This window comes from Dasypus novemcinctus, chromosome 4, assembly GCF_030445035.2.
Source record: "Dasypus novemcinctus isolate mDasNov1 chromosome 4, mDasNov1.1.hap2, whole genome shotgun sequence".
Classification (NCBI taxonomy): domain Eukaryota; kingdom Metazoa; phylum Chordata; class Mammalia; order Cingulata; family Dasypodidae; genus Dasypus; species Dasypus novemcinctus.
In genome coordinates this window covers 68,935,838-68,963,751 of record NC_080676.1, presented here as the reverse complement: position 1 = coordinate 68,963,751, position 27,914 = coordinate 68,935,838, and the positions used below count along the sequence as shown (strand labels likewise).

The 27,914-nt window shown below is 38.5% G+C and overlaps 1 protein-coding gene across 2 annotated transcripts; it reads right to left on the bottom strand.

The window, feature by feature from the left end:
* Positions 1–3,340: 3,340 nt before the first annotated feature.
* Positions 3,341–19,111, bottom strand: PLAAT1 (phospholipase A and acyltransferase 1). Of its 2 annotated transcripts, none has more exons than XM_004479647.4 (4): positions 18,976–19,111; positions 11,199–11,337; positions 7,581–7,849; positions 3,341–3,590 (listed from the first exon to the last, which is right to left on the bottom strand). In XM_004479647.4, the coding sequence occupies exons 2-4, from the start codon at positions 11,335–11,337 to the stop codon at positions 3,489–3,491; spliced, it is 510 nt and encodes a 169-aa protein (XP_004479704.1). In that variant the 5' UTR covers positions 18,976–19,111; the 3' UTR covers positions 3,341–3,488. The 2 variants fall into 2 exon arrangements, with proteins under 2 accessions (XP_004479704.1, XP_004479705.1); XM_004479648.5 differs by lacking the exon at positions 18,976–19,111 and adding an exon at positions 18,035–18,378.
* Between the last annotated feature and the right edge of the window lie 8,803 nt (positions 19,112–27,914).

Here is a 27,914-nt window from a genome sequence, read left to right as displayed (position 1 = left end):
TCTGGATAACTTGCTGCAACTTTGCCATCAACACTTTTGCTTCACCTTGCCCTTTAATGTGATAGGGATGGCTTCTTTCCTTACACCTCATCACCTGTATCAGCCTTCACAGAACTGAAAAGTGTTAAGACCTTGCTTTGGCTTAAGGGAATGTCGTGGCTGGTTTGATTATCTATCCAGACCACTAATACTTTCTCCCTTTCATTCTTTTCATTCGTGGCTCACTGGAGTAGCGCTTTTACTTTCCTTCGAGAACTTTTTCTTTGCACTTAGGACTTTACTCTTTGGCTCAAGGGTCCTAGCTTTCTAGCCATCTCAGCTTTGGATATGCCTTCCTCACTAAACTTTAAGAATTACTAGCTTTTGATTTAAAGCGAGACACATGCAACTTTTCCTTAAATATTCAGAGGCCATTGTAGGATTATTAATTAGCCTAATTTCAATATTGCTGTGTCTCAGGGAATAGGGAGGCCTGAGGGAGGGACAGATGGGGGAACAGCCAGTCAGTGGAACAGTCAGAACACACAGCACACTTATCAATTAAGATCACCATCTTACATGAGCATTGTTCATGGCCCCAAAACAATGACAAGAGTAACATCAAAGACCACTGATCACAGATCGCCATAGAAGTTACAATAATAGTGAAAATATTTAAATATTGCAAGAATTACCAATATGTGACACACAGACATGAAGTAAGCACATGTTGTTGCAAAAACGGCACTAACAGATTTGCTCAAAGCAGGGTTGCCACAAACCTTCAATTTGTAAAAAATGTAATATCTGTAAAACTCAATAAAGAGAGGTATGCCTACACTGTGATATATGGATTCAATATATAAGATGGGCTTGACTTTATGATTCTGGAAATCTTTAAGATTGACAAATGTTTTCAACAACCCATATTCAGCAATTTGCTGCTATAAATTTCATTATATATTTTGCTACATAACCAGCAGCATAAATGCAAATTCTCATGAGGCCCTCTGTATTTACATTTGTTTGCTTTTTAACCTTTTCTAGGTTTTACAGTCCTTTGGGAAGTGAAAATTTCCTAAGTATGTCTAATTCAGTGGCTACTGATAATATAAAAAGATAAAAAAGATTTTTTAGCTTGCGATTAAGATATGTATGTCATCTTAAAAAAACGTGGTAGCTCAGGTTCTTTGAGCTGACATACCTGTATTTAGTAATTTGACTTTTAGAATAAGATTCATTTGATATATGATGACATTTAGATAGCATAAAAAGATTTTTAAAATCTTGATTTAATAAATGTACAGATTTTTCCCAGTTTTTCCAACAACCAACTAGGTACCTGATAGACAATTTTTATTCTGCACACTTTTTCTTGTATGATAAAGTTGAACTCTATATTTGACTTTGCTAAATATATCTTCAGAGAACGGTTTAATAGACTAGGCAAAAGAGTTCAATAAAAATACAATGACATGGCCACCTACCAAATGATAACCTCTAGGAAAAACAGTTGCCAAGCTAGAATCAGTCATAAGCTGTCCATCAAGAGTGGCCACTTACATGGGAAAATTGATGACTAACTTTGGGAGGGAGAGCACTATTAGAGCCTTGAGAACTACGTATGTGAAAAATGAGTGCATGAGTTAAATTTAAATGTGAATTTGTGAGATTATCCAGCATAACTAGGACTATCATTTGGAGTCAAGACATTCAGAATTCTCTAGAAAGGTTTGACTTAAAGATCTTCAGGAGGTTCTCTTTGTCCCCAATTCTGTTCCCTCACACCGGCCACCCTGTGAGAATTCCACTACACTGGAGTCTCTCCCATCTTGGGCTAGGACTTGCCCTTGGCAATCATCGTTTATTGAAAGATAAGCAGACCTTGGAAAAAGTACGACATTTAAGCTGCTGTCAGTTTCACCTTTGTTTGAAAATACTAGAAAGCGTCTCACTTTTCGAAAACTACTTGAGAGCAGGAAATAAAAGGGAGAGGAAACACTTTAACATAAAAATTAAGGGATAATTGGGATCTTGGTACCTCACTGGAGACACATCTCTCCAGCAGACCAGTGGAAGAAGACAGTGTTGGGGTTATCTGGAGAAAGAGTTGGTGCCATAAGAAAGGGAAGGTATCAGTCAGGAGAAAAGGAGAGAAACAGGCTCTTTACTGGTCTTGTCTGAAGTACAAGATAATAACTTCTACTGTCATCATTCTTAACCCTACAGTTAGGATGTGGAACATTCTGGGGTAAAATCTAAATCAGTTTAATAGGTCCAAGACTTTCCCTGAGTCTTCCGGTTAGTTATTTGTCCACCATATTCCTACTAATAGTTCCCTCATTTTACTCCTTTACTCCAATCTTTATTTGGATTTCTCTTTATTTGATGCCATGCCTTTGGTAATGGCACAAGAAGGATGCCATTGGCTGGCATTGTGGGTTTTGGGGTCAATGTTATAATGTCTGACAAAATCTTAGGTTATAGAAACACACACCTAACCTATCTTCCCCTGCTAGCACTAAGAATTACACTGGAAAATTACATAAAAAGTTGTTTAATTCAACACAATCAACAAAATCAAGAATAAAATCACAACTTCCTTTGACGTATAGTACTGGCCTGGAAAAATAATGTGGAACACTGTTTTCTAAATATGGTACTTTAAGCCAATATTTAATGATTGGTACCAATATTAAAAGGGTGAAACCCTTGAAATACTTCAAAACCATAAAGGAACAATGTAACTCTTTAGAAATAACAGCCCACTATTACTTGCCAAGTACTCTTCCAACTGCCGCCCGCCCCCCCACCTGTTTTTGTTGTGTCCATTCACTGTGTGATCTTCCGTGTCTTTCTGTCTTCTTGTTTTCTCTTCTAGGCTTTACTGCCATGTACGCTTGACAAAGGAGTAGCTTCCAGGGAAATCACACTGGATCTGAAACATTGGCACAAAAGCTCCTTCCCTCCCACCCCACCTCCATCTGCACAAGTGCAAGACGATGGGGGCTCATCCTCAGATGACTTAACAGAGTTCCTAAAACTGCCTAATCAAACACTGAGTTTTCCAGTTTCTTTTCTGACTAGCAAAGGAAGATGAACTTAGATGTCAACACCAACAATTTGGGGCTCTTAACATTTCTTCTAAAATCATATATACACAGTTTTCCAGATCTCTGTCAAAAACAAAATAGCCACCTTTTGGGAAAAGGAAAGCAATATTTATAGTAGAAGATAAAATGTGATGTGATTTTGTTAAGATCCTCTGCTGGCTCATTCAAAAGGCTACTGCTTCTTGTTCAAGCTGCCACAGCAGATCTATGCTAGTCAGGAGAAACATTTACTTGGCTCAATGACAAAATCATATCAGTAAGCAATTTATTAAAGAGTCTGCCATCTAGCACTGGAATTTGGAACAATAATGACTCACTGAAAATAAGTATTCATTCCAGGGTTTTTTTTTTCCTCCTCACAAAATTCTTCAGTTCCAGTATCTCTTTGGTAAATTGTTAATAGTATTTTCCATTTTGCCTTTTTGGAAACAAGCCCAGGAATGAGAAAGCACCAGCAGCAGCTGTCACAAACCCAATGGTAGTTATTGCTCGGTTGGCCTATAAGAAAACAAGAAACAAACAAAAAACAGATCTTACTCTAAAGGTATATCATAGTGTCCATTGGTTTTCTTTCCTAAACCAAGGAGTGGGCATAATGTACAATGGATAAATTTAAAGCTCAATGAAAAATTAAAATTCTGCATGACTGAAGATGAAGGAATAAATTTATAATTTTTATAATTATGGTAAATATCTAGATGATGCATATACCCTTATTTTTTAGCTTATATTTCTTATATTCCTTATATTTTATAGCACTCAATAGTTTATAAACTCATTATACATACAGTTCCCATTAATCATCATAGTACAGCTGTGAGAAATGCAGCATTACACCTGTTTTGCAAAACTTGGACTTTAGGGACATTATAAGTGATTTGCCCAAGGTTATACCACCAGGATGTCTAAAGACAAGTTGGGTCTTCTGAACTGTGTGCTCTCCTCCTACCTACCCTCTACCCCTCAACACATGCTTTATTTTGCTTGGCTCTATACTAGGCTAAATATCTTGCTTTTTTTTTTGTCTAACTAAAGAATGTCTATTAGTAACATAACTCAGGGATGTGATCTGGACTAAATATTTTGAGTCCTTATCTGATACATACAAGTTCTACACTGATAAACAAACTTTGACAGAATTCAATACTGATGTTTGCTACCGTGTCAAAATTAATTTCCCATGTACATAAACTAAAATAAACCACTCTCAAGCTCAATTGTCCATAAAAGAGTTCAGGCATTTATAGCTTTAAGGGCATTAATCATCATCATGATGAGGGAGTTAATGAATATTCATGGCTTTCGTGGCATTCAGCTAATATTGCCTTCCATCCACATGGTTGGAGGGCCCACCCAAAGGTCACATTCAGACACTTTAGAGTCATCAGGTATTCTGAAAACAGCATTCATTTTCGGGGAATTAAGGATCAGGCTTTCAAATAAAGCAAACATTTTCCCCAAATGACCCTGGGGACAAAGCCAAAAGCCATAAGCTTGCCCCGGGGCACATTTGAGCATGCCCTCTATCTGACCCACAGGCTCAGCCCTTGTACCTGCTACCCACCCATGACTCTAACACAGTATGACCTCCCCACCTGTAGCTAGTCTGTTGGGAATAGACAGTGAAGACTACAGCCAGAAAAGAGGCAAAATGATAGGGTGAACTCACTCCTGAATACCATCCTGCAGAGAAGAGGCCTGTCATTGTGACTTTCTGCCTCTGGCCCCACCCCCAGTTACCAGGGAGAACAGTCTAGCAAACAATTTGCCCAAGACAAATCTTACTATGGTTTATAATTTAAAATTTATATATTTACTGGCTTAATATGTATATTGTAATTTTAAATTAAGTGGCTACCTAAATTATCTTATTATCTTCTGTAAGAAAGTCAAAATTCACTGCAGCACAGAACTAACCACAAGGCATTTGGGGAAGAAAAAGTGGCAGGGAGATACAAGATATAAAATCCCAAGGGAAAAAAATCAATACTCAGACAGTATTGTCTGATTGAAAATCACGCCCAACCCTTGTGCAATTCCAAACAGATGCTGAGACCCCAAGGAGGTCTGATACAGGGAGGGGCAGGCAGTGAAGAATTATGACAGTGCAGCTGAAGTCTTTAAACAGAGGTCAAAATGGCAGCAGGCCACAGCCCTGAGAAAGTGGCAGGATCCTGTGGATAGGGTGATATCTCTCAGCTAATCAAAGGCCAAGGAGAGAGTGACCTGAGGAGAGCACAGGCAACTTGATCCCAAATCAAAATCTCCCGAGGTAGTTAAGGCCAGATACTTATTATTATAATAAGATATTTACTATAATAAAGCCACTTCCAGCAGTGATGAAGTTTCCCCAATCCCCAAATGCTCATTTATTTCCATCCTAGGTGACAAAATCCCATGCAATGTGTAGAATCCCTTGGAGTTACAGGTAGTGGGAGCTGACCTGCAAGATCTTAATATCCCAGAGAATGTTCTTGGGGAAATTTACTTCGGGTTATAAGACCACCAAATCCGATTCTGGACACTACATCCTTTTCAAAGTTTTCTGTCTGTGGGCTATAATAAAGACCACATTCAGAGGCTCCGTGTATGCCCAGTGGAACATGAGCTAAACCTGGAGTGAACGTGTCGGAACATCAGTGGAGCACGGTGAAGATAACTTCAGGGTTTACAAGAAAGGCCTCTGCCCTGAACATCTGAGGCTGCGCTGATCGGCACCTGGAGGTCAGCCAGGGTGTTATCATGGGTAGGCTTGTCCAGGCCTATTCAAGGACACCACTATCTTCCATAAACACAGACACGTTTTAACAGCTTTGAAAGACTTTAACAGTAACAAATGCTGTCTAAGAAATTTTGAAAAATACAGAAAAGCACAAGGAAAAAGAAAGTTGGCCCACATCCCCACATTCTTTCCACTATTGTCATCTTTGCGTTTACAAATTTACATTTTTTTAAACTGGAACAATATATAGTCATTTCCCAAGAAATCTCTTCTAACCTCAAGGCCCCTAAGCCTTTTGGGGACCCAAAAACCTAATCTAATACTAGATAGTAGTGTAACATTATTAATTACTGATAGCAATAAAAACAGTAATCTAAAGTGCTTAAGTTCCTGCTAGTTCAACAAAAGATTTTTTTTTGAAGTGTGTCAATAAAGACCTATAAAATTCTTAAACTATTGTAATATAAAATAGTATTCATCTTAGGCATACTATTCATTGGGATAGATAACATGTAAGCACTATGCTAAGACGTTTCAAACATCTCATATAATCTTTAAAATAATCTCAGCTTATAGGTTAAGAAACTGATATTCAGGGTTTTTAAACAACATGCTCCAGATCACTCAACTAAAAGTGGAAAAGACAGAATTCTAGTCCAGCTCTGCAGAACTCCATGGTTTGGATAATTTCATAAGACACCATCTTCATCAGAACTGCTGGTGACTAGTTCTACTATTCATTGAGAAATGATGAATTTTTCATGGGTCTGGAGTCTGGGTATGAATGATGAAAAGGATGATGGATTGCATGTTAGAGTCAAAACCAGAGGATAGCCCTAATTCCTTTTTATCTAGCCACATTTTTTTAAAAAATGCTTCTTGGGTGCAGTGGATGTCTTTATTGTTAACAAAGAAGAATTTAAAATAATGTTAAATTACTTTTGGTGTTTTCAATTTTAATAATAAATACTCATATGTATTTTGGATGCAGAGAACTTCCTCTTGATAATAATTATACATATTCATTCTCTTATGATACTAATAATTCTTTGGGTTAAAACATCAATGATGAAAATGGATTGGTGGGACTATAGTTTAGGGAAAGGACAATTGAATCAAGCATGCTGTTAGTTAGGAATCTGCCACACTAAAAAATAGTGGTAGGGACTGACAAAACTGCAGACCACTTTAAAAATAAAGTCAAGTAGATCATTAAAAAATCGTATCCACCAACTCGTTTAATCAAGGAATCTACATAAAAGCACAACATTTCCTTGAAACTAGCATAGCAAGGAGCAGAAACACATACAAATCTGCCATGATATTTTATTCGTTGACCTCTGTCAGCTAATGGAAAAGAATCCCAGACTTACCATTTATGTTTTTGGCAGTGAATACCTACTAAAAAAATCCTTTCAGCATATTTTTTCAGTAGATGAGGGTACTGATTTGAGAATGCTGTATTGTGGGGTAATGGAGAAACAAAATAGAAGGACAGATGGCAATAAGACTAACAGAAAGATATAATTCTTGATTCTATCTCAAGAACTTTCTAGCCCAAAATTCATGATATCCACATTCTAGTCTCAGTTTGGTCATTAACTTGCTGTACCCCTTGGATGACTCAATACCCTTCTCGGTCCTTCAGTGTTCTTTTATTTCCTTGTTCTGTTCATTTGTTTTGATGCCTGGGAACTCTTGTCACAATTGATAGTTACTACATTCCCAGTGTAAGACACTACTTATATCTTCTAAAGAAAACTCACCTGCTCCGAAACTCCTTCTCCATAGCGAAGCAAAGTCACAAAATGTTCACAGTTGTTGACAAATATGTCATATGCCACCTCCTGTCCAATAACAAACTCTGACCGTTGCATGACTTCTTCCACAGGGAGAGGGGGGTATGTTTCATCATATTTATTGTTTATTCTATAGGTGTCATTTCCCACAACATCCTTCAAGAGCTGCATCTTCACCAGGGCTTTTCTGCTGAATACAGACTTGGCACTTGTAAACGATGCAGGGATGCCATCCTCTATAAGGAGAATTCTGATTAGCAACATACAGTGGTAGTTCAGTGGACTCCAATGTCATCTAAAGATGTTGGAAGTGCTGGAATGTCTAAACTCAGCTCTGTTGGTAAGTTATCCAACAAGAAGCCACTTAATCTTACCTTAAGCACTCATTCTGTGACTTATCAATACTGCATGAGTGAGAATAAAAGAAAAAAAATTTTTAATTGCATAATCTCCCTGTAGAACAAACTGGATAAATACACTCTGTCCATTTTGGGGAATAAGTTCACTATCGATTGGTATTAGCATTAGAGATCTTGGTTTGTGTTTCTAACATAAAACAGATAAGATTATTTTCCACTTTTTCTATAAAACAGTCTCCTTTTCAGTATCTGAACACTTCCACACTAACATCATAGTGTTTAGCTATCGTGCATTATGATTAGGCACTCTTAGTGTCTGAGCTGTACTTCATCCTTATACTTGCTCCTTTGACTAGACTTTGGGTTCACATTCCTTGTTTTGAAAGCTGCATAGTACCCCAGTCATGTGATGGGTCAGTTGTTATGGCCCTTATTTTTTCTTGCCTGTTCCTTTGGCCAAGAAAGTAAGTACTGACCCTGAATCTAACTTTTAGACTGTCCACCAGTTGTGGCACTATGCCATGCTATATCCTATCTACCTGTTTCAGTTCTCCATGCCCTACCACTCCATCTTAGCTACTCCATTTTAGCTATTGGTTAACATTTACCTAAACTGACAGGGACCCCTGAGCCCTGGCCTGTCACTCTTATTATCTGAGCCTGGACAGATAATTGCTCAGTGGGCAGAGTTCTGATAGCAGGCCCTGGTCCCTGCCCAAGTGTCCATGCTTGACCATGCTCAGGTAAATCATGAAAGAAAGCTTCTTACATAACCAGTATTTGGAACTTTCCCTCTTAGTAACAACTAAAAGCAACCATTCTTTTCTACTCCTTTATATCCTCCCAGCTCCTTCTTACTGGAACAGCATTTCCAGTTAACATTATATGCATTAAAAGTTCTTACACATTAGAAGTTTTAGAGCATATATATTCTATTTAGAATTACTAAACTTTCTTTTCTTTACTAGATGAGGCAATTGAAACTTGGAGAGGTAAATTGCCTTGGAAAAGATCACACAAGTAGCTAACAGTAGAAATAGGATTGGAATTTCAGTCTACAGGATTAAAGTTCAATGCTTGAACAACATGAATGTGAAGTTTAAGACATATGGAAATAAGGAAACAGCATCAAAATGTCATATTATTTCCCAGATGTGAGAACTGCACAGATCATATAGTTTATACGTCTAGTGTTAATTACTAGACCTTGCAGAAACTAACACCTCAGAATTGCAAATGTCATCTTATTTGCCCTTTTCATTTACAGTATTCCAGAACAAGAGGCAAGTATCTCAAAATGTTGCAAAAACTACTTCATTAAAAATTCTCAGAAGTTCCCAAGATAGTAAGACTTAACACCTATAAACACTTCTCTCTAAAGGCAACTTGAAGAGAAAAAAGACCCCAGGTAATTTGTTAACTGCAAACATTTTTCCTAGTAAGTAAATTTGTGCTTATTTTTAAATATTTAGAACATTAAAAAAACATAAATATGAAAAAAGAAATCACCCATTACCTCTCCACCAAGAAAGAACTACTATCATTATTTTGATGTGCTTCTATTATGTCATGTCTTTTGTCAACATGTATGTAAGTATGGTTAAGTGTGTGTGTTTGTATATATATTATTTTTTGTAAAATACATATCACAAAAATTGCAAATTTTGTAAAATACATATCACAAAAATTGCAAATTGTAAAATACATATCACAAAAATTGAAATTTTCCAATAAATACTTTATCAAGACATTTTCAGAAACATTTTTATAACAGTTATTGTTTTTGTCTGTCTAGCACCTCATCTCACCATTGTTTATTTCTTTTGGGAAAGGACTGTGTCTGGGCCAATCATAGTATCCCATCTTCCTGGACATAGTCATGGTCTAACGACAGGTAAGGGACTCACACTGGCCCAGAGAGAGTCATTCTCCACGATTTTTCTAACTGTAACAGGCAGGGAATAGCTCCCTTGTTGGGTCACAAGCTATAAAAGTGAGTGCCCAGGCTGCTTATGGCTATCAATTCATAGCCTGAGAGACATAGCCTGAGGGAATGAAGACAACATACATAAAAAAAATGCAGATGGGAGACAGCAAGTCTTGTAATGTTCAAACCCCTAGATGCAGGTGTCCCCAAAGCCAGCACCCTTTCTACAGTTTCCCAGGCAAGCATTGAATTTGCCTTTTTGCTTAAGTTAGTTCTAGTAGGAATTCTATTATTACAACTATACTGTCTTGAGAAACACAGATAACTAATATTCTAAATCTAATATTCTAATGTGGCTAAATCATAATTTGTTTAACCATTCCCTTATTGAACATTAAGTCAATGTCCACTTTTAAAAATCATTATAAATGAGATACTCATATAAAGTAATCTCCATCCACATCTCTAAATATTTCCCCAAAATAGATTCCTAGAATTACAGTTACTGGGTTAGAGCACAAAACTCTTTTAAGACCTGTAAAACATATTGTTAAATTGTTTGTGAAAACAAGTTTATCCATTTAAATTTCCATCAACAGTATACTTGTGTTTCTTTTATTTTTTTAATCTTTGGGATATGACAGGTATAAAATCTGTCATTGCTTCAGTTTACAATTCCTAGATGACTAGAGAGTTGAAATTTTTAAAGATGTTTATTAGTACTTGCTTTTCTTCTTCTATAGACCATTCACAATTCTTTACCCATTTGTTTGTCGGGATATTGGTGTTTACTATTCTCTGGGCTCAAACAGTTTTCCTCAAATGTTACTTTCTTATGAAATTTCCCTGACCACCTTATTTAAAATCATGGCACTTCCCATCCCGCTTCTCTGACTTATTTTTCCCCATATCACTTATCTCCATTCTAACATTTATTTATTTAGTTAGTTCATAGTCTGTCAATCCCCCTTAGAATGTAAGCTCCACATCTATTTGTGAGATATATTTAAAAATAGCGACCATTGTAATGTTTACAGCAAATATTTTTCCCAGCTGTTAATTATTTTTTTAAATTGTAATTTGTTTTTAATCCAGAGGTTTAAACTTTTAATCTTAATTATCCTTTGCAATTTCTTTAACACTACTTTGGGCTTAGAATGTCCTTCACTAAGCCTAGATCAGGTGAATTATTTATTTTCTACATTTTATTTCTGATTTGTTTTGCTTTTTTTGTTCATGAGTCCTACTTATAACAAGGAAACCAAAAAGCAATCAGGAAACACTGGAAGCAAACCTTACCTAGAGGCGCTATGTTGATAACATAACCATCACCTAAATACAGCGCCCAGTGCTGAAAGCCAGGACGGAACACTTCAATCAAGTCTCCTGGCCGAGGGTTGCCAGGGTACTCCAAACTAAAGCAATCATTAAACGCCATCTGTAAGGACAGACATAAAGAAGATCTAACTGGTACAACTCGCCAAAATAGAACTGGTTTTAGACTTTCATAGAAGTAGACTGAGACAGAATTTATTGGGACTTATAAGCAACATTGATCTTTTTAATAACTTAGACTCTCACCACATTTTCTTTGACTGATTCCAATTCTGGATTACATGTGTGCAAGTAGACAAAAGGAGAAAGAATTAGTTATTGCTACATTTAGAGCAATGTGTGTCATCCTGATCAGTCCTAGCACTTCATTATTACAAGCATTTTACCTCTCCTTAGATCCAGAAATTCATGGATAATATAAATTACCTATATACAAAATTTCAAAAACATTAAGATGATGTCCTATTTGTAACAAAAAGGAGCAATAAAAGAAAATTAAATTTATAAAAAGAATAATATGTACATGGGTTTTTCTCATAATGCTCGGTCCATGACTACACTAAACGACATAATAAATGTCTATATGCTTGCATTTACTTAGCATGAAAAAAATCAAGATTCAGGAGTGGAAGATCAGAGGCTTTCCATACAGCAGCACTGTAAAATCAGAGAGCAGAGTTTTGGATGGAAACTAATATTCTGTGACTATTAAAACTGCAAAAAAAAATACATTATACTGCAAAACATATTGTCATTTTGTTGAAATCAGAGATAGGTTCCAGTTTCAGATGAATGTCCAGCCAGATATTCATGCATAAAGTAGACTATGGGACATTTATTACTTGTTTATTTCTGTGCTCTGCATTACAGCTTGTCTAAGATCTCTGGCCTCCACCCCACTAAATATCTGTAAATGCCCTTGGTCATTGTTACAACCACAAATGTCCCCCTGGTTTCCACCCCTGCCCTTACTGTCCCACGTCTGTCTGATTCCTCATTTACTGATTCCAGAAACAGTGCAAAGTGGTAAAGAATGGAAGTGGGACAACTTGGAAATTTGGGGATTTCATCATATTGATGAATAGGCCTCAAGAGTCTCAGTTTTGTAGATTTGGGAGAGTATTTTTTTCTTTTAAATCAATACTTTTCAGAAAGAACATTTAAATCTCTGATAGTTGATTATTATGGAATTTTCTATGTCTGGCACAGAAGTAGAATGACTCAGCAAGAGGAAGCAATGTCTGCCAACCAAAGGGAGATTTAATGCTACATCCATGTTGAATCTCTAACTGACAACAGAGTGTTCTTCATCATCTCCCACTCTAATGCAGAGATGTATACTCATTTACAAAATAAATCCAAGTGCCAGAAATGGAAACTTCTAAGTCATCTAAATTATAATTGTAATAGTATAGGCTAAGGACTTGGGAATACAGACTACCATTCTCTGGCACTCTGAAAGTCTTTTTTACAACAATTAATATTGGAAGGGTGTTTTCCCAACTATATGAATGCCATCTGTTGAAAATTTCAAACACACATTGTCACAGAAACGTGGCCAAATATAAGCCATCCATCTGTTGAAAAATAACTATTAAACCAATCTTACAGAAACCATTAAGTCTAACCACCCTCTCAAATATGTTTTAAACTTATTAATATAGCAGTTCACAATTTGTCCACATGGGTACTAAAACAAAAAATGAATAATATACTATGATATAAACAAGCACATTTCCCATGAATAGGAATCAGCAAGCACACACAGCTGTCTACTAGAATTCTGTGACCTAGCCAAGCTTATAATAATAATCACCATTTGAACATAGAGCACTCTGTAGTTTAACAATTATTCTTAATTAACCCCATTTAATTAAAAGACAACATTTGAATTAAGTATTAGGTTAATATCCCATTTTCCAGATGAAAAGCTACAGTGACAAATGCCAATTTTTTGAAATACCCACTGAAACCTTTATGTTATAACAATGTAGAGGGGGAAAATTAGTGGACTAGGGTTAAAATGTGAGCTCTTGTCTCAAGTTTTCTGCTTGCTAGTTCTGTGACCTTTGGCAAGTCATTAAAACTGTCTCAGTTTTCTCATCTCTAAAATGGGCATAAGGGGCGGGGGACTTGGCCCAGTGGTTAGGGCGTCCGTCTACCACATGGGAGGTCCGCGGTTCAAACCCCGGGCCTCCTTGACCCGTATGGAGCTGGCCCATGAGCAGTGCTGATGCACGCAGGGAGTGCCCTGCCACACAGGGGTGTCCCCGCGAAGGGGAGCCCCACGTGCAAGGAGTGCGCCCCGTAAGGAGAGCCGCCCAGCGCGAAAGAAAGTGCAGCCTGCCCAGGAATGGCAAAGCACACACGGAGAGCTGACACAACAAGATGACGCAACAAAAAGAAACACAGATTCCTGTTCCACTGATGACAACAGAAGCCGACAAAGAAGATGCAGCAAAGGACACAGAGAACAGATAACTGGGGTGGGGAAGGAAGGGGAGAGAAATAAATAAATAAATCTTAAAAAAATAAAATAAAATAAAATAAAATGGGCATGAGAATATAAGGCTGACTTATTTATGGCAAAAAAAAAAACTTGCAAGTAACCCTTTCTGAAGTGGCAAAAAAGCTACTGCAAGTGTTTTGTGAACTGGCAAAAGCTAGAGAGGTGGATGGTAAGAAACATTTTTTTGTGAAGATGTTTTGTGGCTTTTTGTGAAAATAAGGGTTGAGATACTGGTTCATAGCCTACATGTGCTTTTGGTGCCCTATTCTCTCTTGCAGTCACAATAATTCTGTGCAATGGATAATTCCACTGCAAAATTTTGGCATATGTAAAATATTTTATTTCTTTTAGTTTATAAACTGATTTATGAAGTGGAATTTCATACACATGGAATTATGAAAAGCCTATTATAGTTATAAAGAGAGATGACAGGATAATAAGGAAAGACTAACCCTTGAAGAAGCTAAGAAAACAACAAGCAAAACAAATGAAAAAACCAACTCTGGGGAGCTGATGTGGCTCACTCGTTGAACATCGGCTTCCCACATACAAGAATATGTAAGGGGAACTGAGTTCTACACCAAGCATGTAGAATCAAGCAATTTACTGCAGAAAAGTACTTTAGATATTATCTACTCCAGTGGTCTCCAAACTAGTTTTTAATAGCTGGGCCCTAACAGCAAATAAATTATCTAAAGGAACACAAAATTTAAAACATAAAAAAAAGTAGCACTGCCCTGGCTGACATCAGGGAAGGGCATGAGAGCTCCATCTGCTCTCTGTCCTCATTACTGCTGCTCCTGAGGTTCCCTGGGACCCCAAAGCTTCTAGGAATGTAGCTTGAATAACACCCATCAAATTCCTGTCCAACCTCATCATTTTTTAAGATAGAGGATCCAGAACCAGGCAGGTAATTTAACTTTTCTAAGGTCATGTGCTATTTCACAAAAGATTTCAACAAATAGTGTTGGAGCAATTGGAACTCCATAGGCAAAAAAAAGAACCTCCACCTAAGTCTCACACTTCGTACAAAAAGTAATTCGAAATGGATTATGGACTTAAATAAAAAATGTGAAACTATAAAAGTTTTAGAAAAAAATAAGATCTTCAGGATTTAGGGTCAGACTTGATAGCAAAAGCACCATCCATAAAAAAAAAAAGGTAAATTGGACTTCCTCTAAGTTAAAAACTTTGCACTGCAGATAACCCTGTTAAGAAGCTGAAAAGGTAAGCTAAGTGTGGAAGAAAGTATTTGCAAACCACATATCTGACAAAGAACTAGTATCCAGAACAAATAAAAAAACTTACAAAACTCAACAGTAAAAAAGGAATCAATCCAATTACAACATGGGCAAAAAAACAGGAAGAGACATTTAACCAAAAAAGATACACAGATGGCAAGTAAGATAATGAAAAGATATTCAATATCATTAGCCATTAGGGAAATGCAAATTAAAACCAGAATGAAAGATCACTACAAATGTACCAGAATGGCTCTAATGAAAAATAATGACAACACCAAATGTTAAAAGAATGCAAAGTAAATGACCACTCATAAATTGCTGGTGGGAATATAAAATGGTATAGCCGCTCTTACAAACAGTTTGGCAATTTTGATAAAAATAAATAAATTTGCAACTATCACACGATTCAGCAATTACACTTAGCGGCACTTATACCACAGAAATTCTGTAAGATGTTACCATTGGGGAAAGCTAGGTATAGGTATGAGGGATCTCTGTATTATTTCTTACAACTACATGTGAATCTAAAGTCATTTCAAAATTATAAATTTAATGATTTTTTATAAAGGTAGGCCAATGCGTTTTTCACAGAACAGATGACGAGGACTGCTATGTGGAAGTTATAGTGAAGTGGTTTTTAGCTGTATACAAAGAAAAATGTTCTTTAATTGAAGGCAATCCAACAATGGAATAGGGTGCTTTGTGTAGATGGTAGTTTGTCATTGGGAGTGTTTAAGCAAGGTTGATAAAAACAGAATTGCCACAAGAGGTAGGAAACCTTCTAAAGTCCTTTCAACTCTAACATTCTCTCATTCTATGCCCCAGGAACCATGCTACGTGTAGTCCTCACATAAATGACATAAAACAGATATAATTATTTTCCCATTTTATTTTGTTTTTTCTGTTTTTCCCCCATTTTAAAGATGAGGCACTTGCTTAGGTCCACACAGCTGGAAAGAGCCAGAGTCCACACCTGAACTCAGATTAGCCCACCTTCCAAGGTCAGCTCCTAACTACTTCTCCCTATCCAATTCTACTGCCTTTATATTTGCCACTACCTTTCTCACTTGCTGTGTGACTGGTTCACAACCACAAGCTGATCACCATTTTAACTCATTTTATAGACAAGTTAAGTGTGAGACCTAAAGTCACAAAGGTAGACAGTGACAGAACTCGAATTCAAATCTAGATCTGGCTTCTGGCTTCAGACTTCATGTTCCCTCTTTATACCACTGATTAACATCATTACCAAAGGAACTGCCACTAAACAACATTTCATCTTTCCTTCTCATCTACACATTAGAAGCAGCTATGAAAGCACAAATAGATATTCCATGTAACAACGAAGGAAGTATTTTAACACTCATCTGGAGAGCCCACAAGTAATGGGAAGTGGACCCTCGCTAGGGAACCTCTGCTCTTTTCCTCCAGGGGAGGTGTCAACATGGAGGTGGAAGCATCTTAAAAGTACTCAGATGCAGACCTTAGGCAGTTGACTGTAACCTGTCTGCTTAGATAACATGACCTACCTGGATCATATCTGCCAGTTTCATTCAGGCATAAGTATATTTTAGTGCTTCATAAACATGAAATAACACAGAACCAATTAAAGACACATTTATAAAATCTTCTAATGCAATCTCTATGTGTCCCTTTAAGGTGACAATGTTCATTTTATAGCTCATCTGCATGGAATTGTTCGACTAGTTTATAATAGACAGTGGCATGAAAGTAAGTATATTATCTTTGTACAAGAAATTTTCCCTTTCAACTGCCAAAACAGTCACCCTGTTTATATCCCAATGTTGATCCCTGAGGACGCATCAAAAGAAATTACTGCTCTCTGCACGGGGTGGTGGGGGAAGGTAGGGGGACATGACAGGCTGATCAACTGCTGCTCACCTAAGTGAGGCCACCTGTGTTACAGGAATACCAAATGCATATTTTTGTCCACAACCCCCAAGAATGGCACTCCTAGTCCAACAGTCTCCCAATTTGATTTGGATGCTTACCCATTCCAGCCACATTTTTATTTGTAATCCTGCTACATGAAATGCTTAGGCCTCAAGCAACTTTGGTCTGATCCCTCATTCTACAGGAGAGTTCCACTCACAGACCAAATGAGTGGTCCTCAGTCACAGCACTATCATTCTCCTTGGAATCCTTCCAAGTCTCCTCATCGTGTCCCCTTTGTATATGCCTATGTTCCAGGCTCATCCAAATCCCCGGTCACATAGTTTTATTTTTTTTTGTCAAGACTGAACCTTCTACTTAGAATGTGCTGCCCACCATTTCCAAATGCCCCGAATAACCCAATCTCAAACACCCTTGTCAGATGCAACCTCCGCCACCAGTTCCTCTCACAGTCACAGAAATGACCTCTCCTTCTAGTTTCCATAGTGTTTTGTATCTAACTTCTCATTCTACCTTCTACACCTGCATTAGTTACTGGTGTCTGGGGAATTTTCTCTTCTGCTCAGTAAAGAGAACTGGTTCTTGTTTATCTCTATAATTTGAGTTTCTAGCAGAGTGCCTGGGACAAATAATTGCTAGGCAAATGTTTAATGAAGGAAGGAAGAGGAAGCAGGCCTAGGGAGGACATGAGTGGCTGGATTTTTCCAGACATAAGCCATATTAGTAATCCTGAGTATCAAAGTAATACCACCATCCATTTTCCAAGACTAAAATGTTATCCATATTCATATCCCCTTCAGTAAACAGCATAGCTTTAAAAAACCCTGGTCTGACTACAGTTCTGTCCCTTAATAGCTGTGTGATTTGGGGAGGCAAGATTCTCTTTCCCTGTGGACTCTGCCCCCCATTCATAAAAAATAAAACTAAAAATACAAAGAGGGGCTTCGGATAGATTAGATGCCCTTCAGGCTTCTCTCGTTTGACAATTCACTACAATAGGCTTGCCTGAGAGCCTAGAAGCACCCTCCTCCAACCCCCAGCACATTTATCTCACTCTTAAGTCAGAGTTGTCTTTCCCCATCAGGCGGTAGCCTCGGGTATTTTGGGGTCTCCCTGGTTTCAAAGCTACTGACCGTCCTGCTAGCGACCGCGGAAGAACTCCATCTGCACACACAAGAGGTCAAGGCCGCAGCAGCCGGCCGCGGCTCAGGGCCTCCCTCCAGGGCCAACGCCAACCCTAAGCCTGCCCTCGCGGAGACTCTGCGGAGGACGCAGTGCAGGGACCGAGGCCAGCGCGGCGCGCGCCCAGCGCCCAGCGCAGCGCTGCACGCCAACGGCTCCAGGCCCCGGGTCCGCCGGACCTGGAGGCGGGGAACTGCAGCCCGGGCTCGGCCGGCGGCGCCGGGAGCTGCTCTCCGCCTGCGGAAACACCGCCGCCAGCGGCGGTCACCCTCCGGCGCCCTCCCGCGCGCGCGCACACCGCACAGTCCTCACGCTGGGAGCGTGAACACATCTGTTCTCCAAGCCCGTCCGCAAATGGATACAAATCCGACTATCAAACCATAGCTAACTAACCAGCTACCCTACACCCAGCCACTTCCACATTCCTGTAACAAACTTTTATGATGCCAGGAGCTTTGCTATGCGCTGCGGTTAGAAAGATAACTCGTCTTGTGCCCAAAAAATGTTCATGTACTACATTCATGTAATATATTCATCGTACATGAAGTACTCCAGCTCTACACACATTCCTATAGTCAAAGGGAGCCTATGCGCGGCACCCTAGCCAGGCATCTTGCTCTTTAACTCAGCAAACGGTGGGAAGGAGGGGCCATTAAAACCATCCTGCCACACACACACACACACACACACACACACACACACACACACGAGTTTGTGGGCCTGATCCAGCACTCAGGGACTGTGAAGACTCCCTTTGCACCCCTCCCTGTGACCAACCACAACTTATAATCCAACCTGAGGGTGGGAGAGAAAGGAAAACGGAAAAAGGAAGTGTACATAAACGCAAGCCCCTAGACTTCCAGATATTGATTTCCCCCAACAAGAAGTCTACCTGGTTCCTGATGATGGTGAGGGAGGGTCTTCTTCAAAGACGAGGCTCTCCCAGCCTGCCCATTTCCCTCCCTACGGCCTCTGCCTCTACCCTGCCCCGAAAACAACTCTGGTTCTAGATAGATGAGCAGGTTTCTGGTTCAGCGTGACTCGGTACATGTGACAGAGCAGGTCCTAACTGACTCCAGGAATACAGCCATGTGAGTTTAAAAATACAGCTGGGCATGGAGAGTATCCTTTTCCTCCCCGCTATAAAGAGGCCAGGAATGCTAACCACTTAAGTGTTTTTCTAATGAGGAAGGCTAGGCAGAGGTTCGGTTAAGTGAACTTTTGGGAGCGCTGCACAGGACTTTCCTCCAAAAAAATCATAATCTAGGTTTTTAACCGGATGTAAATGGAATCTTGGCTTAAAGGAAATAATTTTCCCACGGATTCGAAGGCTAAAATAGGTCACTAATTTCATGTGTTTGGGCACAATGGGATAAACACTACCTAAATATACAGCTGGCATATACAAAAGGTAGGTGAATCTGCATGGTCTGAAACTATGGCTCTGACTTTGTCACCTCTGGAAACAGTGCAGAGAAGGACATTACCGGGAACATTTGGAATCTAGATATAATTATTAGCAAAGTGGAGACTAGAACACTTGAGAGGTTGTAGCTTCCTTTTTTATGAGTTAATTTTTTTCTTTCATGTTCCCTATTTAATATCTATTTAGAGTTATGAACTGAATCAAATATGGCTTCCAATACCCTTTCAGTGTCTCAGAGAGAAAGCCATAAACATGCATTTGCTTTATGTTCCTCTAGTATTTCAATTGAGTCATCACAGAAGGAAGTGGTTCATGATTTTATACTGGAGAGTTATTTTGAGCATTTATAAAATCGTCCTGCTTATGAGCTAAATTTATTATGTTTGCCAGGTTAATCTGTTTTCTCTAATCGGACACTTAATCACCCCATCTCCTCCCTGCATTATGAATTCATGAATGTGAACTGAGGAGAGTTGTTCAGTCAGGGCAAGATGATAAATTATCTTTTCATTTTGGGGGTATTTGTGATTAAATGCTTCATAATAGAATTAAAATGAAATAAATCTTGTAATTTTACTGCTAGATCCCTGCTAGGTATAGATAAAATTCATTTGGTTCACAATAAATTTCATTTATTACATGAATGGAATTTGTAGGAGAAACAGAGGAAGCTTTGTAGTTCAGGAGAGCCCTGAGTTGTCCCTTTGTCTCTCAGGATTGCAGGAAGAGTTACTCAATGATACTCTATGGACGAGGCAGCGCAGAATTAAAATTTCTATTGGGAAAGAATGGGGAATTAGTCTCTGGCTTTGTCCTCATCTAGACCTGTAATTCTAGATCTCAGGGCTGCACATGGAATGTGATTGAGGCAGATGTTAGATTACAACCAAAAAACTAATTCCCATTATTTTGGCTGTTATACTAAGTGACACACCATGTGAACCACGCTCTGAGTTGCAGCTCGATTTGCTATAAGTGTTTAAACATATTGATATAACCATCATAGAGATGATTTAGTCATGTTCGTTGTGAATGAATAAAGTCCATGTTCCAGGAAAATCCCCATGAGGTAGCAAGAGTCATTATTAGCTTATTTAACACAAACCAATTGGCAATGTGTGGTATTAGGCAAAGTGCTCAAAACAACCCTATTTTTTCATGTGTGTTTTACAATTAGCAAAGCACTCATATCCTTAGTCTCATTTGACCCACACAACAAACCTGGCTCTGAGGCCTGAAATGTGGGGCTCCCTGCTCAGGGTCTCCTGGGACAGAACTGAGATCAGGCCTCTTAGTCAAGAGCACTTTTCTCCAGGTGCCCTTATTTATTAGACAATGAAAGCAAAGTCCTTCATTTAAATTACGAAAACAGAAAACAAAAAAAATCTTGCATAGAGGTATACGGAAATGCTGTGGATTTTTACATGATTTTTCTGTAAACCTACAACTTCTCTAATTAAAAAAAATGAAAAATTGCTCAAGCCCCTCAATCTGCTTTGAACATTCCTGCTCAATATCATTAGAACTAGAACTATGTTTCCTGATGGGGTCTTCACGTAGTGCACATCCAAACTGTGTGATCTCTGCTTAATGCTGCTTCCCAATGGATATGTTCATCTGAAATTCCTAAGCTTTGGTAAATTAGGCTGAGCCGAATCTCTGGAGCAGTCAAGGAGATTTAATGGAGTCCAAGTCAGAGGCACAGAAACCTATTGGCAAATGGCAAGGAGCAAGGAAATGGGCATGTCTTCGCTGAAGTTGCCTGCATTCAGCCCTGAAAAAAGCGACAATGGAAAAGCCAAGGGACAGCGAGTCAGGGGTTTGGGCTCTAATCTCAGTTCTACTACTTGCTAGTTGTATAACATGGGGCTTATTCCTTAACAACACTGGTGAGCCTCAGTTTATATATGGATGAAATGGGGAAAATAATAACATACGATGCCATCCTCACAAAGTTGTAAAGAGACCTTTTAAATAGATGAAAAGCATGAAAGGTATAAGAAGGAATAAATTCAAACTCTGATTGTTTGATAAATATAAGGGTATCCTTGAAATATAACACGTAAATCCCATCATATTCAGGAAGGGAAATGCCTAAACATATACATAACAGTCCTTGTGTAATAAGTCCTTGCTTTCCCTATTTGCACCTTTCCATTTTAAATTCTGAGCAAGTCCTATCTATTAATTGTCACACTTATATTGTGTAAATATCTGTCACTTAAAAGTAATACTGACACTGTAGTTAAACCTTTATTGTCTTTCATTAGTCTAATAATAAAAAAACACATCACTAAAATGAGGTCACAAATATAAATGGTTTCAGGGAAAAATCATACAATGCATTTGGGAAAAGGTAATTCTGTCTTGTCCTCTATAACTTGCTAAATTTCTGCACAAAATCTTAAAGCACAAGTGTTTACAGGACTCTTGGTGACAAGAAAAGCGATAGTAAATGTGCTTTAGCACTAAAATTCACGTATCCATGGAAACCTGTGAAGATCTGGAAGCACACACGCACTTGGCCTACGGTATTTATTGAAGAGCTGAGGCAGTGATCAGTGGGTTACTATGATGTGAAAAACTGACAGACTGCTGGGAGCTACTCAGCACAACATGGATGAGGTGGTTTTTCCCTCCTAAATGTAATTACTGAGCAGTTCAGATATCTCAGACATTACTGAGGAAAAAAAAATGTATATATATATTTCCATGTATTTTTCTCTCTCAGAATAGTGTCCTTAAATCAGTCTTTTAATAAGAAAATGCTTGAAAAGTCATCTGTGTCCCACCCCTCCTCCCACTTTGAGCAATATCCAAAAACTCCCTAGATTTTCATTGTGTGCTGATCCAGATATTTCTTGAATGATGGGAGAGAATGCCACAAATTTTTATCAGACTGTCTATTCCTGGAAATTGAAATGTGTTCTTGGTCAAAATTTCCTAATGTATAATTGGTTTAAAATAATCAAAGAACATAACAAGACTGAGGGAAAAAAAAATATCTGCAATGGTTATAAAATCAAGGACCAATTTCCTAATAAAATGCAAAAGTGGTATTTTATCCATAAATGCATATTCACACAGCTTCCAATGGTTTATAAAGCATTTATATTATTTCATCCTTACAACAAACTTGATGGCTTTTATTATCCCCATTTTTCCTTCCAATGCTGAGTCTGCATTCTTTCTCAACTATTATTCTGGATTTTAATAACTTGGAAATATTTTTATTTGATTGAAACATGTTGAAAGAGAGATAAAATTATTGGGATTCTTAAAAATATTTTGTGTCACCCTTGCAGAAGTTTTCTCTTTACATTTTTTTTCATGTTTGTTCCTCTAAAGATGCAGTATCCAACACAGTAGCCATTAGCCACTTGTGACTTTTAGCACTAGAAATGTGACTAGTGCCACATGTTGAAATATTATTTGGACCTGTTGGGTTAAAGAAAATATATTACTTAAATTCACTTCACTTGTTTCTTTTTACTTTTTTATATGCTTACTAAAAATATTTTAATTATATATGTGCTTAGCATTATATTTCTATTGGACAGCCCTGCTCTAATGAAACTGTCCAGAGCTTTCACAAAGAGTCTACATTTGAACATTTGGCACATGCCAGACTTGCTCTGTCTTAGTTTGCCCCATACTGCCAATGCAATATACCAGAAAAAGGCTGGCTTTCATGAAGGGGATTTATTTGGGTAAAGGCTTACAGTTCCAAGTCTGCAAAAATGTCCAAATCAAGGTATCATGGGAGATGCTTTCTCACCAAAGGTTTGTGCCTAACATATCCTGGAGTCCTGCCACGTGGTGAGGGAAGATGGTGGGTCTCCCAGTCTCTCTCTACTTTCTCCTGGAGCTCAGCCGTGGGCGATCAGCTTTCTCTCCCTGAGCCTTTTCTTCTTGAGTTCTTGGGGCTTCTCAGTCTTTCTGCAGCTGTAAGCTGGAGATCTCTCTCTTGCATGGCAAAGCACCCTTTTCTGTGTGTCTTTCTGTCTGTGTATACTCAGTTTATGTAAGACCCTGCAAGAGGGTAGAGACCTAACCTGGGCCATACCTCACTGACATAGTCCAATCAAAAGCCCTAAATAGAGCTAATCAAAGGCCACTTAACTGAATTTAATGCAATCAAAGGGCCCCACCCCTACAGGAATGGATTAGATCAAAACAATCTTTACTGGGATTCACAAATACAAACTGCCACACTCTGCCTTGCAATTTGTTCTCCATATTCTTCACCAATAACACTGGTTGTTTTCACCTAAAAGAAGTGCTTTCAATTATCCTCTCTTTGTGGGTCAGTTTCTTCTCCCACCCCTTCCCCTAGCATACAATTCTGCATGCTAAAATTCCAGTAAGCAAGTTTGACTCTCTTCTCTTTTATCCTTGCTCCCAGAGAGATAGTAAGGCAGCAACCCTGAGCCTGTGAAGCCCAGTAAGCCTGACTAGGCAGGACTCTCAACTTTGCCAGGCAAAGCATTCAATGATAGACAAAGCCTGACAACCAATGAGAGTGCTGCCCTACGTTGAAATTGGCTCAGCCACTTCCAAGTACATCAGAAAAGTAGCTAAAATCATTTTGGAATAATATTGTAATCTGAACTCAGATTACAGCCTGAAATGTAACCTCAACCCTCATTAACTGGCTGTGGGACTTTTGTCAAGTCATTAAACCTTTTGAGCCTCAATTTTCTTTTTTTCTGTTACGTCTTTAAAGAAGTTTAATAATTAAGTAAGTTTTGTAGGTTTTTGTCTAAGAATTTTTAATGATCCAAGACTGTAATCATTCAGTATGAATTTGTCAAACCAAGAAGAAAAGAACTTACGAAGAAAGAAACGTTTTTGCTTCGATTCTACCAGAAATACTTTGCTGCAAGTGAGAGAATAACATTTTAATAGAGGAATAACAAGAAGGGTTTATTTTTCTCATATATTAAGAAGTCTGGAGACAGACTTTTCCAGACATTGCTGGATCTACAACTTGCAGCAAATCCATTAGAAAATTCGATTCATTTGACCTTCAGAATATATCTATATCCATCACTTCCACCTTTGTCCAGTCACCATCATCTTTTGCCTGAATTATTGCAAGAATTTTTAAACTTATCTCTCTGTTTCCTCCTTTCTCACCTTTAAAGTTTTCCATATCAGGCAGATAAAAAGGCTTCGTTAAAATGTAATTACCATTTTACAACCTTGCTCAATGATTTCTCATCTCATTCAGAATAAAATACGAAGTCCTCAGCATAGCTTACAGCCCTTAAAACACTGGACTCTTGTGCTCTCTCTTATCGTATTCCCTAGCCTTTCACCAGTGCTCACTCAGTTCTAGCCTCCCTGGTCTTCCTGCTGCTATGTGAACATGCTGAGCATGCTCTTCCCGCAGGGCCTTTGCATTGCTGTTCCTTCTTCCTGGACCATTTCTCCCCCAACTTCCCCATCCCTAAATAACTGCATAGCTTGCTTCCTCATGTCTGTCAAGTCTCTTAAGTGTCACTTTATCAGATAGGCCTTTTATCCCCTTATATGAAACATCATCCCATCATTCTCCATCTCCATCACCCTGTTTATTTATTTTTTTACCATAGCTCTTAACTCTACTTGATATTTTGCATATTTATTATTGTCTGTCTCCCCTGCCCTCTGCTAAAATGTAAGCTCCCTGTAAGAAGGGGCTCTGTTTATTCTGTGCATATGAATCCTGAGCTAGTACAATGCCTGGTATACAAGAAACATTCCATCATAGTTGTTGAATGAATACTTCAGCAACTGAATGACATCGAGTCCCGATGCCAATGTCTCTGCAGTTTCCTTGGCCTTCTCCTTGTTGCAAGATGGCTGCAGCAGCTCCCATCATCATGTCCTCACCCAACCATCTTCAGAATTAGGAAGCAGTGTGGACAGAATCTTTCTCTTCCTGTACTTATCTCTTGTCAGGAAACAAATAATTCTCCCAGAGTTCTCCCAGAGATGTCTTTCTTATATTTTATTGACTACAACTGTCCAATGGCTACCCCTATCGCAAGAGAGGCTAGGAAAGTATTTGGCTTTTCTAACTTTCAGAATGGGATACAGTTAAGGGAGAACAGTATGATTAAGAAAAACTAACAGGCCAAAAAGAGAAAGATTATGTTTGTAAACTGGTCTGTTCCTCTGGGTGTGATACCCTTTGACTGTATTCAGTTCATAGATGTTAAGTTTACTTAAATCAATTTAGGGCCTTTGATTTGACCATGTCAGTAAGGTGTGACTCACGTTGTGTCTCCTCCCCTTGATAAGCTGATATAAATAACACTCACTCAAGAAGACCCATGGAAGAGGAGAGAACTTGGTCATTTCAGTCCTGCCATGTGACAGAAAGGAGAAGGCTCAAACAGCTAACCTGGGAAAAGAGATGAGCCATTTGCCTGATAGTTTGCAGCTGAAGAAAACAGAGCAGCTGAGCAGTTGAGGAGGCCCGAGAGACCAGGCAGAGATCACCCGCCATCTTGCTTCAACACATGGCAACTGACTTTGGTGAGAAAGCAGCCATGAGTTGGACTCTTTAGGTCCTTGTAACTGTAAGATTTTGCCCCAAATAAATATCCTTTATAATAGCCAACAGATTTCTGGTACTTTGCATCAGCACCCCTTTGGCTGACTAATACAGGGAGTTTTTCACATTTTGTAACGACATTTAGGATGACTTGTGAGGCAGTCATTTAAAAATGCCTAGCTGCTCAGATATTAATATCTTTTGCAACAAAGTATGAATGAGAAACAGGTGAAATAGAACTAATTGAAATCACCACTGATGCAGAGAGAGCAATGGAAGCAAAAGGCTGAAATCAACAAAACCCAGAAGAAAAGGGACAGACCAACAGATGCCACCTTGTGCTTTGTCAAAAACAGAGGAACCAAGGGCCTTTGAGAAGAAATCATTGCCTTGATGATGTCTTGATTTGGACATTTTCCTAGCCTCAAAACTCATACAAATGGCTAGATGTTTTGAGTGAAAGTTGTAACAATCACTGCCTCACGGATGGGTGCTTTTCTTACTGAAGTAATTTTACTAAGCATTTGCACACATCTACCTGCCTGGAAAGCTATTGAAACCACTCAAGCTTGTACAACCAACAATGATTGTAAAAAAGGGTCAAGTTCAAGTTTCCATATAGCACTTTCTTTGGAAACTCACAGTCACCTAATAAAAGTGAAGCACCCACCTCGAATTGATGTTGTATGTAGGCCATCAATTGCCCCTTCACTACACAGTGAACATCACCAGTTTTATACCACCTTTCAACTTTCTAAACATAGATCTGCCTGTGGTTGTGGAGACATTTGTTAAATACCTGATCTCACTTCCAGGAGCTCTGGATTGTTAATGCAGTGCGCTGCTTTGCTTTGGATGGACAGTGGATTTTAAACTCTTTCCTGGATCCACCATTATTTCAGTGATTGGAGACAATCATGTTAAAGATCTGAGAGGATTTTTCATCTTGCTTGGCAGCAGTGTACTTTTGGCTGCCAACATGACTCGGGGACTCTGGATGGTTACAGCATGGTAATATTTGCATTCATCTGGCTGAATATCTGAGTTACAGTATATAGCTATGTGGTAATAACTAATACCACTCAAAACCTTGCTCAGTAAGAAATTAAAATGCTTCCTTAAAATTACATCCTGGAAAATCCTGTTCAGTAACATTGATCTCATTTAAATCTAAAAACAAACTCAGTTGTTTTAAAGTAATGCTGCTATAATTTGTTAAGCTGCCTTTTGTCTGTTATTTCATGTTTTGAAGTTGAAGTAAAGTTTTAAAAATAATTACATCTCAGCCAGCAGCTTTGAGCTCCTATATCCAGAGTACCCAAATGCCAGGGTCAGGGGATAAACGAAAGAAAGGAAGGCATAGTCCCTGAGGACATTCTAGTTTTAAAAACTGAACCTATACATTTCAAATGCCTGTGGAACAAGTGCAAATTCATGTAATACCATTTTGCATGATTCAATCTTATATTAAAATAGTGTAAAGAAGAACAGATTTGGGTGGATTTAATCAGGGGAAACTTCTTTAAAAAGCAATACTTATCAAGATTTGAAGACAAGACTTTGGCCAAGTGGAAGGGTGAGCATTTTCTTGGCCTATATGTCTTATTCTTTGTCTTGTTGGAAATATATTTTAAAATTTAATGGTGTGTTATTTTGTACTCCGGAATCTGAAGTATGATTACAATTAAAGTAATGAAATTCTATAAAAGAACCTGATGACATGAATGGGAAAATCTTTGTCAAATGATGCCAACTAAATGATTAAACAAAGCAGAAAGTAGGACCCATGATATCTTGTGGCATGTTTTGCCCCACAAGAGTTGCCTCTTTGGTAATATGCCTGTACCCTCACAAAGCAGCA